The 15,855-nt window shown below is 36.6% G+C and overlaps 2 protein-coding genes across 2 annotated transcripts in view; one reads left to right on the forward strand and one right to left on the reverse strand.

Moving 5' to 3' along the window:
* The window catches only part of LOC134847846 (ankyrin-1-like), a 287,174-nt gene that overhangs the window by 240,177 nt on the left and 31,142 nt on the right, over positions 1-15,855 (reverse strand). The gene's annotated exons all lie outside the window — the stretch shown is intronic.
* LOC134848107 (solute carrier family 66 member 2-like) lies at positions 14,781-15,850 on the forward strand. Its single transcript, XM_063865454.1, has one exon. It carries the CDS (start codon positions 14,800-14,802, stop codon positions 15,787-15,789), a length of 990 nt encoding a protein of 329 aa, XP_063721524.1. The 5' UTR covers positions 14,781-14,799; the 3' UTR covers positions 15,790-15,850.

Genomic DNA, 15,855 nt, shown 5'->3' on the forward strand with positions numbered 1-15,855 from the left:
ATTTTGTGAATTATTTCGTGATCTGTTTTGATAATTATTGTTGGTTCTGTTATAGTTTGATCTGTTATATGAGTTATTCCTGGATCGATTGTTCGGGTAATTCTGGTTTCGGTTGTTTGAATAACTTCTATTTCGATTATTGGAGTAGTTCCTATTTCTATTATATGATGAGTTTCGTGACTGATTGTTTGGATAGTATTTATTCCTTGATTGGGAATTAGATCTAGAAACAAATTGTGTTGTATTTGAATTTGATCTGGAGTAGTTATTTCGACCATTCGGTCTATTGTAATGATTTTGTGACGAATTTTGTGTATTTCTTCGTTCTGGTGATCTTCCTCTATAACTTGAGTTATATGGTGATTGGGTTCTCGTGTAATTGGTATTGTTCGGAAGTGGTTTTCCTGAACTGTTGTTGCTGTATACATTTTTGTTTGGTAGATTTTGATCTTTCTTCATGTATTGATAGAATGAATTACTTGGTTCTTTATATTTTTGAGGTTTGTTTTGATTATCCTGTTGTTTTTGTCTACATTCAGAAATACTATGTCCGTATCGTCGGCAATAATTACACCATTTTTTGAAAGATGGTTTGCCTTTAAATTTTGGGTGTTTTTCATAAATATTGAGTATTTCAGTGATTTTTTCAACGAGGTCTGTATCTGAATCCTGTATATTGTTGATATTTGTGGTATTTGTTTCAATTCGGTTAACATATTGTAATTTCAGATTTTCTGTTTCTTCAAGTTTCATTGTGATTTCCGCTTGCTCTAGTTTGTCTACTAGTTTTCGAAAATCTAAATCGGGCTCTCGAATTGAGGAGGGATGGGATGCTCTCTTTTTTATCGCTATTTTCCTTAATTGAGGTGTTAAGGTCATCATTAAGATTTCTGTCATTTTTGTGTTTTTATAGTCGTGTGTATTTAATGAATATGCTTTTCGAACTAGTGTTTCGATACGTACTGCTAATTGTTTGATGGTTTCATTTGGTAATCTGCGAATTTCATTACATAAAACTCTTTGTTGTTGTTTATTTCTTTCGGAGTCAAACATTTTTGAAAATTCTTGTGTAAATCTTTTCCAATTTGATTTTATTTCTATAGGCAATACTGAAAACCATTTTTGGGCTGCGCCGTCTAAGGTTGTCTGTATCAACGCTGTGCGGCGATGTATCCAATTTTGATGTAGTGGCGTATTAATTGGTTCAGGTCCTATATTTAAAATTAAATTTGCTGTTACTGCATTTAAATAATCTTCAACAGAATATTCAGGGTCTGTTCCTGTGAATACCATTAATGGTTTGTTTGATGTTATTGATGATCCACCCATAAGGTATGGATTCATTGTCATTTGTAATGATTCTGCGGCATTTGGCATTTGTGAAAAATTTGAAAGTTGATTTTTTGTTATTTCGTGTTGTTGAAGGTAATATGGGAGTGGTATTTCATTTTGCATTTGTGTTGGTTGATACGAGTGTGTGATCATTGGGTTTTGTGGCTGAATTGGTTGAAAAGATTGTGTATTAATTGGGTTTTGTATTTGTATTGGTTGTTGATTTTGTGTATCTATTGGGTGTGGAGAAAAAATTCTATGATTTGTATATGGTTTCTGCACTCTTTGTCCACGATATTCTTGAGTGTATGGTGCAAATATATCTGGTTGTAAATAATCATCATCAGAGGATAGATAATCCGTTTGATGAGATGCTTGTATTTTATTTTTATTCTGTTGAAAGAATGGGTAATTTTCACTACGATCCTGTGGAGGATGTGAATTAGTTTGAAAATTTACTGAGTTGGTTGTTGTCATTGGATTATCCCAATATTGAGATCTTATCTGATTATTATTATTTTTTCGTGGGGGATAGTTTGTTTTTGATGAATGTGTGTAATTATAATTTTGTTCTGCAAAAGTGTTTCTTTTGAATGTTCTGTGTGTTTTTGACGGTATTGTCATGGGTCTATATGTTTGATAATCTATTTGTGGATATTTTGGAGCAACCGAAGGTTTAACGGTTGATTGTAAGGTTACCTATGCTAGTGAAGTGTTTGTATTTCTTGGTGTTGTTAAATTTGGACGTATCGGTGAAATACTTTGTTGTGTAGTTGTTGTTGTTTGGACGATTTCTTCATTTGTGAAGTGTGATGGTGTTTGAATATCATTTTGAGTGAGGTTCCTAGTTCCATTAAGGTTTTCATTGTGTATGGCGGTCGATTTTAAACTATTATTTCGCGTATCGGGTAAAAATGTATTGTAGTTTAATGGTGTTGCATCAATGGATAATGGTATTACCCTTACATAATCTCTTACATAAGATATTGTACTTATTGCCTGACTTGAGATTGATTGTGGGATATTTATGAATGCATGGTGACACCATTCGGGGTCCCAAACGTAGTCTGATTGTTCTGTGATGGCGGTATCATCGTTTGATTTTTGGGGTCTGAAATTTTTTCTAGCTTGTGAAATTAAATCTATATTATGTGTGAAATAATCTATTATAAAGCATGCCAAAATTTTTTGTAAGTCATGTTTTGTATGTTGTGAAACTTCATCTTTAGTGAAATTTTCTTTAATTATATGTAGAAAAGTTGAGAATAGTGTAATTTCATGTCGTACCTTTATATGTTTGGATGTCTCATTCGGTGAGATATGCGGGATTGGGTTTTCGTTTTCTAATAATGAAATATAACTATATATTATTGCAAAAACTTCATTAGTAAATATGGAGTTTGCTCTTTGTGAGTCATGATATTGTATGCTTTTTATATATTCTGAGAATACTTTTGAAAATTCTAAATCAAGATCGTCTGTTTGAATTACATATTTGCGGTGATTCGGGTTTGGTGAGCTGAATTCTATGGTGTAGATTCCGTATTGTTGTGTTAAGTTACATATATTTTTCAGATAGTGATCAAAAATCTGTCTTTTTATTTTTACATCTGGGAACTCTGTTTTACATGGGCTAATTCCGGGTTCAAACAAATTTAGGAGAAAGTTCTTGCAAAGATCATGTTGTCCTCTATTATCGGGTGCATCTACTAAGAAGGGGTAGATATCGTCATCGTCTGGACTATCTTCACTTGGAGTGTGTGTTTGGCTCACTTTTTCGTTTAATGACTGTTAATAGGTAATTATCGATGTGTCTAATTGGTTGATTCCAATTATACAAGTGTACTGGTTTGTGTTTATATTGCTTTTTTATTCTTCTTTTTCCTCTTTTTGATGAATTTGAAGTTGTTTCTGAGTCTGAAAAATATAATTGATCGTGAATGGGGCAAGTTTTATCTATAGATTCTTTTAATTTATAAAGTTCGTCTAAATTGTTGCGGAAAATTACGCAATTAACCATGCCATAAAATCAGGGCAGTTTGTGGAGTTAAGGCCTAAAGTATTCAAGAATCAGTTAACACAATTGATGCAGCCTTTTTAGGCCTTCCAGCTGGTCTTTTCCCTGGGACTGAAACATGGTCTGTTGATTTTAGCGAGAGTTATTTTCTCGTTGTTTAACTTGGCCATACCTATGTAGCCGCGACTGCACTTGTAGCTTGGTCAGATCAAAAGGACCTGCCATTTTAATTACTGCTTTGTTGGTAAATCTGTCTTCATAGGTGACTCCAGTAATACCACCCAAGGCTTTCATATCAGCACTCTCACGAGAGTTTTATTTTTCGTTGATCTGTGTTCAGGTCACCCATCCCTACATCACAAATGGCCGGAAGCAAGCTCCGTAGATATGACATCTTGTAATCAAGTCAAAATCTTCATCTAGCAGCAGAGATACTTTTGTCGCCATTTAAACCAGCAAGCTGCAATCTTCACTGATGATGCATGTATTGCGTCACTCTCAACGGTAATCATATCACCCAGATACAAGACCTCTTTGACAGTACTCAGGGTTTCAAATTGATTAATCCGTAGAGTAACTTCTCATTTGAGTGATTATTGAAAACTTTCTTGCATCTTGAACAAACATAATTATTTTTAAGCTTACAGTTTTTGCCCAAACTAGTGCATTTTTTCTGCACCCATTGGTTACTCGAATTGCAGCGTATTAAAATAACGCCAACTCTCTTCGAAAAACGATCAGATGATGTTATCCGTTTTTCTTAGGAAAAGGCTTTTGGCCAGAAATTAACTGCCTCATTCTATCCACGCTGATTTTTAAGCCGCTATTTTGCGAAGACTTGTTCTTTGTTTTAAAACTCTCAACAGACTGGTATTCCGTTTCAGCGGATATCACAAAGTCATCTGCATATAGATTTTTCATGATACCATGAAAGGATAGTTTGTTGCAGCCTCTCCCTTGCTATTATAAATAACAAAAAGCCTAAGTGCGATCCATGATACATGCCTACTCTAATTTAGAACTAATCACTGTCTTATTGGGGCCGGCAAACTTTTGCTTTTGAGTTTTAGTCTTTCGAGTTCTTCGGGAAACATTTCTTGACTCAAACTCCATGGAATCAATTCTTTGGCAACGAGGTCTAAAGCTTTTTTGAAATCAACAAAATGTGATGCGAAAGGTTTTTTTCCGCAGAGAGTTTTTTTTAGTCAAAATTAAAAAACGGCATTGAAAAATTTCCCATAAAGCCAACGTGCTTGTCATCTGCTCTAAAAATTATCTCAGACGTTTTTCTAGATTTTTGTTTGAAAAATTCAATTGACTGTTCCAGTAATTGAATGCTTCTATAGAATCAAACTTCTAAAAGGTCGCATTTCTTTTCCTATAAAGTAACATTTCATCTTCGTTCCAGTCGGAGAGGATTAGACGACAGTCCCTGGCTTCCTTAAGAACTTGAAAAAGTCCAGCAAGTCCCCAATCTCGGGCAGTTTTTTATCATGTTCGAAGTGAGCTCTGTTGGTTCTTAGTTTTTCCTATTTTTCTTCTCTCTCAGTGGTAGTGTTACTTCATGCATAAAAACTGTCTCCGGTGGGTCAGAGACTGGGAGGATATCTTCAGTTTCCAACAGATTTGTTTCAGTGAAGAGAATTGAGAAGTAGCTTTGTCACTGCGAGACTTCAGTTTGGTCAGACGTGAGTTTTCAATCAAAATCTAAAAACTTTTCTCCATCTCCAACCTTTGTGTACTTTTTGTAGAAGTGTTATATTAAAAAATTTCCAGTTACTTTGTTTTTTATCTTCTTTCTTACTGCCTCGCTGCTCTTGATTTGGATTTCTATTTCATTTAATTTCCACAAATTTATTCTTCTTATTGGTTTCAAATCTTGGCTGTAAATGAAAGAAATCTATGCCGGTTACAACATTCTTCGCCCTTGATAAATTCAAGTTTTTGACATAGCTTCTCTGCGACAATTGTGTTAGAATGAAATCAATCCGAAGTTTTTCCACTATGAAACGTACAGTATTCATCTTTGCAGCGTTTTTAGCCAATCTTTGCAAATATTTATCTTTGCAAATATTTAGCCAATCACAGTTGACTTCTAAAATTACTATTTAAAAATTGAAAATTTTTTAAATCTCTTAATGTAATTAAACCATTTTATCCCATTTGTCTGGAATTTTTTTATTCATGTTTTTGATTTAGTCATGTACGTTTTAATCAAAAAACCAACAAAATTTTGGGACTAAAATTTCAGTTCTTATTCCTCGCTCTTAAACTCATCGCGCTTGTTCAAGCCCGGTTTTTTTCCTGATCTGTATTGCCTATAGTGTTAACAGTTTTGTTTGGTTGTTTGACCTATCTATATTTTTCCAACTAAGGTCTGCGCTTTTTCCCTCAAGATTGCATTGCTGAAGGTGGAATCCTACCGGTGAGTCTATTTTTTTATGTTCCTCAATTCTAGTGGTCAAATGCCGAAAAGTTTGACCGACATAGGTGGAAGTGCATCCACTGCATAACAGTTTTTCAACCACTCTTGCTTGAGGTGATTAGAAAATGCTGACTTTAGTGAAGGTAGACATGATCTTATTTTTCTTGTGGTAAAAACCGCTTGAGCGTTGGTTCAATTTCGTAAACTGCTTGCAAAATTTTGGCTGTGGTTACCTCTAAATTGCATCATCAGCACTGGGGGCTTCACATCCTTTGGTAATTGAGTTGACGAACTCTTTTCACTATCCATGGACTTGCCCTCATCCTCGATGATTTTGCACAGGGCGTCTGCCGTAACTTTTGCGGACCAATTTTCAGGTTACTGATTTGTCAGCCATTGCGCCTTATTAGTTTTCATAGCCTTCTCAAATTGCTCCCAGTTAGATATATTCCTAAAGAATCTGTGTACAGTGCCGTGGATAACACTACGCTTGTACTGAATTGGGGCTCAGCTTCTAAAGTCAGTATAGTCCCAGTATCTGTTGTTTTTTGACACCAATTGCAGGATAACCCTGCCTGCGATACATTTATGTTCAAATCCAGGAGCGGCAAATTCCCCTCTAAATTAGTTTCATCTTGAGTGAACTGCAGATTTGGAAGAAAAAAATTGGCGCATCGAGAACACAACTCGGCTCTTCTCTGACTGTTCTAACGATGTCATTCACATATCTGAGCAACAATGTTAATTGTGATGTATCCTTCTCCTTGCTATTAGCGCGACAGCAGCTTTCACACTACCAAAATATCTCGGTTATTGATGCCTACACATTATTGGAATATTTTTACGCATTTTAGATGATAACAGTTTTTGCAACTCTTGGATTCAACCCCCTTTGATCTACAAGTGACTTTGCTGCGGCAACATGGGCGCAACCGTTTTTGTCATTCATTGGCTGTATCTCAGTCTCCACCGGCATTTCTTGACTTAGAGCAAACTCGTACTCTTTCAGCCATAGGTTTGTCAAATTTACAGCGAGGGAAGCGCCCATTGCTAGACCATCAATTTGCCCATACAATAAATCATTGACCGTCATAAATCATTGACACTGTGTTGACCGTCATTTTTCATGGTTGCTCTTTGAATTTCAGGAAGAGACTCCTGGCTGTACAGCTTCTGTAAAGCAACTTCAATTGCTTCCTTCAGGGGAACATAATTGTACAAATTTTTCAATTCAAGAGATATTATGGTTTCATCCGGATCTAGAGCAATGTTTTCAATTGTTTCTCTGGCATTTTTAGTATTTGTAACATTCGCCCGAAAGTACATATCGACGAAAAATGACGCTAGTTTCTAAAACGACTGGCTAGCGTCCAAATTCAGCTCTGCATGCTTTTCACCGTCTCTGCCAAAGCCAGTTCTTTTGGTTGTTTTCCTAACATCGGGTCGGCAAAACGTTACTTCTTTCCGGCTTCGACCAGAGTGCTCAAATTAACTTAATTATATGAAAAAACACTGAGCTCATGGCTGGGTCTCAGTATTCCCAGACCACGAGGTCACTCCTAAAAACAGGGCTACTACCATTTATTATAATAATATTGTATTTGTTCAGTAGATAAAAATCATCATCTCCATCGAAGATGGATCAACTCTTTCCGTCACTCCTAGCTTCTCATTCTCTGAAAATGAATCTGGATGTTAATTAAATTCAACTCAAGGCATGACCAGGAAACTAAAATTTTATATAAAACAGTTTGAGTTCTGAGCTCGAGAACCCTCCGGATTCTGGAATCCGGGGAAGTAGCACTCCTATTTTTTTCCGCAAGGCTAGACACGCCGTTCCAACACCCTTCCTTTTTCTCGGGTTCTACGTTGTAACGATTGTAGCAGCAGAATCGTTACAACCCGGAATGGTTCCTGACAATCTCTAATTACAATTTCAATCTGTTGTCGTTTTCTCGTAGTTGTTTCCACTGCGACTATTTTTGTTGTGTTTTCGCCATTTCAGTGTGTGCGAAATAATGAAAGGTTACGTTTCGTTCACGTCCAAAACGAAATTTTAAAAATTAGCATGTCAGTCAAAACTAAACCTTCCCGATTTGTCCAATCGTTCAAATAACGTCGCTAATTCATTAAAATAATCAATCTTCCCAGTTCGATGTTCTTTTTTTGATCGATAAAAATTCGATTGCGAAACTGCATTTTCGTACATTCTGGTCGAATGCCACAATTGGTTTCTATTTCGGCTCCATCGATATTGCCAAAAAAATTTGCAAGCGTTTTGTTAACATTCTTATACGAGCTGCACGGAAGTTGTAGTACTGGTCGTAGGGGTGTCTCAGCCTTGTGTACCTTAGCTAAACTGACCACTTTTCTCGTCTTTTTTGTTCATGGCAAGTCATTCTTTGTTAAGTTGCTTCTCATTTTTCAGTATAACCTCATCATTGCCTGCCTATTTTTTCAAAAACTGAGCAGATTGCAACAAAAACTGAGCAGGCAAATTAGTTAAAAACAGTTCAAAGAATTTTAGAGGTTAGAATTATTTTAATCGAAATTGTACTTTTAGAAGTCAACAGTAATTGGCTAATTGTTTAACATGATGGTTTAGAACCAAAAGCTAGGTGAATTTTTGTAAATAACATTTGTAAATTGATGTTTTATTGTCATTTAGATTAGTTATTTGTAACAGTCCTGACGATGCAGATAGTTGCGAAAACGTTTGAAACTTACAACATATCAAAAATCTCTTCAAGTTGTTGAAAGTGTTCAATTTAATTTAATTATCAAACAAGGATAGCCCGCTATTGTGGACAGGGTACAGAATGTTCTGACCATAGTCTTAAAAAATTACAGCAAATTTTATCAAATTTTTGTCGGTTTTTTCGGAGCCGTGTGATAAAAGGAGCTGAACAAGAAATTGGAGATTACCTCTTTTCGAAAGTCATAGTATATAAATAAGTTGAAATTGAGTTTGGAATTTTTGAAAATTATGATTTCAAAAAGCCGCTAAAATATTCAAAGAAAACTAACGTTGATTATGTATAATTAAATATTTACGATTTAATTTATTTATTGTAAGCTTTTATGCAGTTGAATTAAGACTACCGTTCTTGTTATTCGCTCGAAATAAGACGAAAAATCAGAAATTTCAAACTGGTTTTTCTCGACACGGGTAAAAAAAATTTGAAATTTAATGTGGTTCGAATCACGACTAAGGGTGTAAATAAAATATGTCATTCAAACCAGTCTGTTGATTTTTTGGTGCCTGATTTTGCGTGGAAAAGAAATAGAAAGAATTAAAGCTCACCCGAATACAAAATTTCTCCCCATTTTCAATGGTCGGAACAGTGAATATTTTTTTAAGTATGAAATAGTCGACGGGGGTATGTCTCAGAGCAGGCAGCTTTTTAAAACAGACAGAGCGGGCAGCTTTTTAAAACAGAGAATCTCCCTGGCAATACAGATTGCGAACGCCGCTTGCGTGCTCGGAACACCAAATGACAAAACTCTGAAACCGGCACTGAATGCGCGAGAGGAGTACCGGCAACGGCAGTTGACACTGTAGTTGTAATGTTCATTGTTTTAGCATTCTACGCTAACTATTTTTTATTATCTTGTATTTTATTTGCTGCTTTGAATTTCAATTGTTTTACATTGATTTTTTTTCCACATTTTTAATCATGCGATGTTTTGTTATTTTTTAGAATACTGATGATGTCAATTTTTAAAATTAAAACGAAAATTTTTTAACATTAAGACGAAAACGTCTTAATGTTTTTTTATTTGTAACACAATTATATTTCTATATTTTGAATAAAAAACCAAAAATATTTTGGGACTAAATTTTCAGTGTTAACTCCCTGCTCCTAAACTCATCGCGCGTGTTCAAGCCCGGTTTCTCTTTCCTGATATGTATTGCCTCTAGTGTTAGCAATTTTGTTTGGTTGTTTGACCTATCTATAATTTCCCAACTAAGATCTGCGCTATTTCCCTCAAGTTTGCATTGCTGAAGGTGGAGGCCTACCGGTGAGTCTGCTTTCTTATGTTCCTCAATTCTAGTGGTCAAATGTCGAACAGTTTGTCCGACATAGGTGGAAGTGCATCCACTACATGACAGTTTATAAACCACTCTTGACTTGAGGTCATTAGAAAATGCTGACTTCAGTGATGGTAAACATGATTGTAGTTTTCTTGTGGTGAAAACCACTTGAACGTTCGTTAATTTTCGTAACCTGTTAGCAAAATATTGGCTCTGGTTACCTCTATATTGCACCATCAGCATTGGGGGCTTCTCATCCTTTGGTGATTGAACTGACAAACCCCTGTCACTATCCAGGGGCTTGCCTTTACCCTCGATGATCTTGCACAAGGCGTCTGAAGCCACCTTTGCGGACCAATTTTCCGGGTACAGATTTGTCAGCCATTGCGCCCTATTAGTTTCCATAGCCTTATCAAACTGCTCCCAGCTAGATGTACTCCTAAAAACCCTGTGTACAGTGCCTTGGATAACACTACGCTTATACTGAGTTGGGGCGCAGCTTCTATAGTTCAGTATAGTCCCTGTATCTGTTGGTTTTTGATACCAACTGCAAGTTACACGCCTATCCTGCGATACATTAATGTTCAAATCCAGGAACGGCAAAATCCCCTCCGAATTAGTTTTCTCTAGAGTGAACTGCAAATTTGGATGAAGAGAATTGGCGACATCGAGAAGACAACTCGGCTCCCCTCTGACTGTTCTAACAATGTCATCCACATACCTGAGGAACAATTTCACCTGGGGAGTATCCTTCTCCTTGTTCTTAGCTCGGCAGCAGCTTTCACAGTACCAGACTATCTCGGTTATTGATGCGTATACGTCATCGGATATTTTTCCGCATTTTAGATGATACCAGTTTCGGCAACTCTCGCATTCAACCCCCTTTGATCTATACGTGACTTTCCTGCTGCAACATGGGCACAAGCCGTTTTTGTCATTAATTTGCTGTACCCCCGTTCCCACCGGTATTTGTTGTCGTAGAGCAAATTCGTATTCTTTCAGCCATAAGTTTGCCAGAATTACAGCGAGGGACGCGCCCATTGCTAAACCATCAACTTGTACATACCATGAATCATTACACTTGAAATATACTTTGCTGACCGCCATATTCAAAAGCCTTTTCATGGTTGCTCTTTGAATTTCAGGAGGAGACTCCTGGCTGTACAGCTTCTGTAAAGCAATTTCAATTGCCTCCTTCAGGGGAACGTTGGTGTACAAACTTTTCACATCAAGAGATATTATGGTTTCATCCGGATCTAGAGCAATGTTTTCTATTTTTTCTCTAGCCTCTTTAGTATTGGTTTCTATATTTGCTCCATCGATGTTGTCAAAAAACTTTGCAAGCATTTTGTTAAGATTCTCATACGAGCTGCCGGGAAGTGATAGTACAGGTCGTAGGGGTGTCTCATCATTGTGTACCTTAGCTAAACCGTACAAACGGGCGGGTTGCCCCCCTGTTGATCTCATCTTAGAATATAACTGATCACTTATCTCGTCTCTTTTGTTCATGGCTAGTAATTCTTTGTTAAGTTCTTTCTCAATTTTCAGTATGACCTCATCAGTGGTTGCATCTTTTTTCACAAACTGAGCAGATTGCAACAAGGATTCCAGCTTTGATTCATATGTTTGTTTCCTCATTATGCAAAAACCAACCCCCTTATCAAAAGGCACAGCCATTAACCCATTATCTTTGAGATATTTCCTCGTTTTTTCAACGGCTTTGTCTCTTGGGGTTTGCCGTACGTTTTTTGCATATGCCTTTGCCGCGGCTTCTATTTCACATAACGTTTCACCAGATGTTTTTTGATTTTTCATTTGTGAGGGGAAAATGTCGATATCCGCCAAAAAATGTGTTTCGTTAAATTTGTCTCTAATTGGATGCTTGGGGCCCATTGATAGCACTTCATATACCCATTCAGGCAGTTCAATATTATCAAGTACCTTAACTGATCGCTCATTTCTCCCCCCAAGAGGTTTATCTTGTCTCTCGGACAGTTTTTCTAACTTTTTTCTATGGTTTTCTGATGTTGTCTTTAAGCTTGCCTCAACTTGACGCCTCACGAATCGGAAAATGGATGCCCACCACTGTTTGTCAATTTCTTTTTGCACCAGTGATCTTGCTTTCCTTAGCATCTCCTCGTACCTTTTCCTATCCTCATTTGCCCTAGAAGTTTCAGTCCTTAGTAGTTTCAATTGAAAATTATCCGGTATTAGATCATTTTTCAGACAGTCCGGTATTAGATCGTTTTTCAGACATTTTCTCAGAAACTTCAGTCTATGTACAGATACTTGAACTTTTTGAAAGAATTTCAAATTTGTCTAACACAATTTTCCAAGTTAGTTTCCTTTTCAAAATTTGTCTGAGCCAAACTGCAGGCAAAAGTACTGTGGTCATTGTTTTGCAGGCCACGAGTAATGAAACTCACAAGGCACAAAGCAAAACAAATCACACTCTTCTCACCCCTGTCTTTGAAGCGCAGACACTTCTTCTGCCCTCAGCTTCTGCTCACGTCTTGCTTTCGCCTTCCTCCTTGTCTGTGATGGTCTCTGTTGTTTGCCCTTGATATTGCCAATCAGCTCTGACAGCCTTTCTTTGTGTGCCACTACCAATCGCAGAGATTTCAGCTCCAAATCAGCACTCTGGTGCAGCTTCAAATATTCCTTGAGCTGCTCCGGGTTGTTTTGCTTGCTCTTGGAAAGTAGTCGTTTTGTAGCTGGAATAATGAGCACCCCTGTGCCGAGAAGCTGACCTAACAAGTCGGGCGTTCCTTCCCTTCTGCAATAAACGATCGCCAATATCTGCTGCTTCTTCGTCTTCAAATAGTTTGTCAGCTCCTCGACACCGGCTGGGCGATAGTTGTTTGTTCTGTGGCTGCTAATGGTGTTGTTCACCACGTCGTGCCACACAACCACTTTTTTCTCTTTCAGTGGACTGTCTTCCAGTAGTCGTCGGAGGTTCTTTCCTTGGTTCAGCAAGTTGTTATTAAGGGATAGGCCAGGAATTGCTGTAACAAGGCTCTCGTATTGCTTTTTTTCCCCTGTGTTAAGGGTGTTGATGCTGTGGAACAGGGAGCTAGCTGCTACAATATGAAACATTTCGGTAACTCAAATAAAAATCGGCCATTTTTTACGTATCGATAAAAAAAACAGATATAAAAATTCTCATTACATTGATGAAAATCATTAAAAATTTTTATACTGGCCCTTTAATGGGAAAACAGTTGGAATTTCAAGCTCTTCGCTTTTTGGTTTATCAAGAATTTACAAGTAAAATTGAAGAAATTTTTGCAAAAAAAGTAAATTTCAAACGTTTTCGCAACTATGTGCATCGTCAGGATTTTTACAATAAACAACTCTAAATGACGATAAAACATCAAATTACAAATGTTATTTACAATAAATCACATACAATTTGGTTCTAAACCATCATGATAAAAAATTAGCCAATCACAGTTGACCTCTAAATTACTATTAAGATTAAAATACTTTTAACCTCTAAAATTAATTAAACATGTTAAAATTAATTTGTCTGGAAGTTTCTGAGTCATAATTTCGATTTAGACATGTACGTTTTGAATAAAAAATCAAAAATATTTTGGGACTAAATTTTCAGTGTTAACTAATTTTCAGTTGCGTGTTCGACATTTGACCACTAGAATTGAGGAACATAAGAAAGCAGCCTCACCGGTAGGCCTCCACCTTCAGCAATGCCAACTTGAGGGAAATAGCGCAGATCTTAGTTGGGAAATTATAGATAGGTCAAACAACCAAACAAAATTGCTAACACTAGAGGCAATACATATCAGGAAAGAGAAACCGGGCTTGAACACGCGCGATGAGTTTAGGAGCAGGGAGTTAACACTGAAAATTTAGTCCCAAAATATTTTTGGTTTTTTATTCAAAACGTACATGTCTAAATCGAAATTATGACTCAGAAACTTCCAGACAAATTAATTTTAAAATGTTTAATTAATTTTAGAGGTTAAAAGTATTTTAATCTTAATAGTAATTTAGAGGTCAACTGTGATTGGCTAATTTTTTATCATGATGGTTTAGAACCAAATTGTATGTGATTTATTGTAAATAACATTTGTAAATTGATGTTTTATCGTCATTTAGAGTTGTTTATTGTAAAAATCCTGACGATGCACATAGTTGCGAAAACGTTTGAAATTTACTTTTTAACAAAAATTTCTTTATTTCTATATTATATTATCTCGTGTCGAGTTGCGTGTTCTTATTAAAGAAACGTAACACGTATCGAGTTTAATTGTAAGGACATCAAAACTTATCATCAACTTTTTTATATCATTATCACTTCCACAACTAGAAACTTCCAAGGTTTTTGACTGGAATACGTGATGAAGGGACTCCTGACTGTAACCTCGGTTACTTTAATATCATTGACCTTCTGTTTACCGTTGACGGGACCAGCGGATGCATAGGTGGCCTCTCATGCCAATATTGCTGATTTCTTAAAATTTAACTTAAGATTAAATTGAGAAAAAAGTCTGAATTATTACGCTGGATTATGAATCTTATTTATGTTTTCATTGATGAATTTGGTGATTTTGCAATTGAAACTGTTTCAAATGTTTTTAAATATGAAAAGAGCAGTTGTATGCTGTCGGCCATTTTAAAGTTTTGCTCACAAAGATCTGAAACCCAGTAGTTTTGGTGATCTGTTTATTTTAGTTTTGTGTAAAATCAAAATTATTTTTATCGTTTAAATTTTGAAATCGGAAGCGTTGTGGATTCCCGCGTCTTTTTACGGTGGCCTTAACTTTGCTGTTTTTCCGTATATATGTACAAGGAACTTTATTTTCACTAACATGTTTAAAGCAATGCCTAACACATTGGCTCTTTTGCCCTATGATCATTTGGCTTTCTGACTGGCTTATCAGTAGATCCATTCTCGCCAGTTATATACTTTGTGTTGAAAATGGCCTGTTCCGTTTCATTTCAGAAAAACTATGCTACATTAAGTGAATGTCCGTTTTCAAAAAAGATTCACCTCTAAATTCTATTGAAAGCAACTCCAATCGAAACCTTTTTGTTCATCCGAAAGTGGCCCCTATTTTTCCGCAACACGAACTTGCGGAGACGGTGTCTAATGTACCCTCGTTCCATATCAGTCAGTCTATAGTGCCTCAGTCCCTGCTATCGTTGGTTCCACTGAGTATGTCATCAATCGCCTTCCTTGCCCATATTTTCAAGTGCCTTGCCATATTTGGAATGGTAATTGGCGGAGTGGTAGTGTTCATTCCACAATATCTTCAGATCCAGAAAACGGGTAACGCAGAAGGTTTCAGTACACATGTATGTCTAATTCTAATTTGTTCCAATATTTTGCGCCTCTGTTTTTGGTTCGCTGTCAGATTCGAGACTCCTCTTTTGCTGCAGAGCATATTCGTAACAATTGGGATGTTAGCAATGCAAGAGCTGTGCGTTAGATGTCGATTAAATACCACGCTGGTTTCTTCAAAACAAAGAAGAAAGAGATTTTCTGACATGGACTGGGATTATTTCTGGCAGTGGTCTTACTTTTCAGATTATCTAATTTTTCTGGCTATTCTTACTGCATTTTTAGCATTCCTCACAAACCTTTTTATCCAATCAGAACTCTTTGTTCACACCCTTGGTTTTGTTGCTCTATGCATGGAGGCCTCACTTCTGCTACCCCAGCTGATACGCAACTTCGAAAGAAAATCGACACTGGGGCTATCTGTGAAAATGGTAGTTATGATGTTATGTGGCGACATTTTCAAAACTTTGTATTACTTTACGAGGAACACGCCTAGTCAATTCTACATTTGCTCTAGCCTGCAATGTACAGTAGACATAGCTATTCTGTACCAAGTTTGCTACTATGCTCCTTCTTATGTCGTTCAAGGCGCAGACGACATTCACTACAGTCGACTTCAGGTTGACCCGCTGCACAGTTCAATGACAGTCGATTCGTGTTCTTCTGATAGCTAATTTCAACTGAATCTTTACAAAATTATTTTACTGAAATAGCCCAATGCTTCTACTAACAATTTTATG

This window comes from Symsagittifera roscoffensis, chromosome 6, assembly GCF_963678635.1.
Source record: "Symsagittifera roscoffensis chromosome 6, txSymRosc1.1, whole genome shotgun sequence".
Taxonomy (NCBI): domain Eukaryota; kingdom Metazoa; phylum Xenacoelomorpha; order Acoela; family Convolutidae; genus Symsagittifera; species Symsagittifera roscoffensis.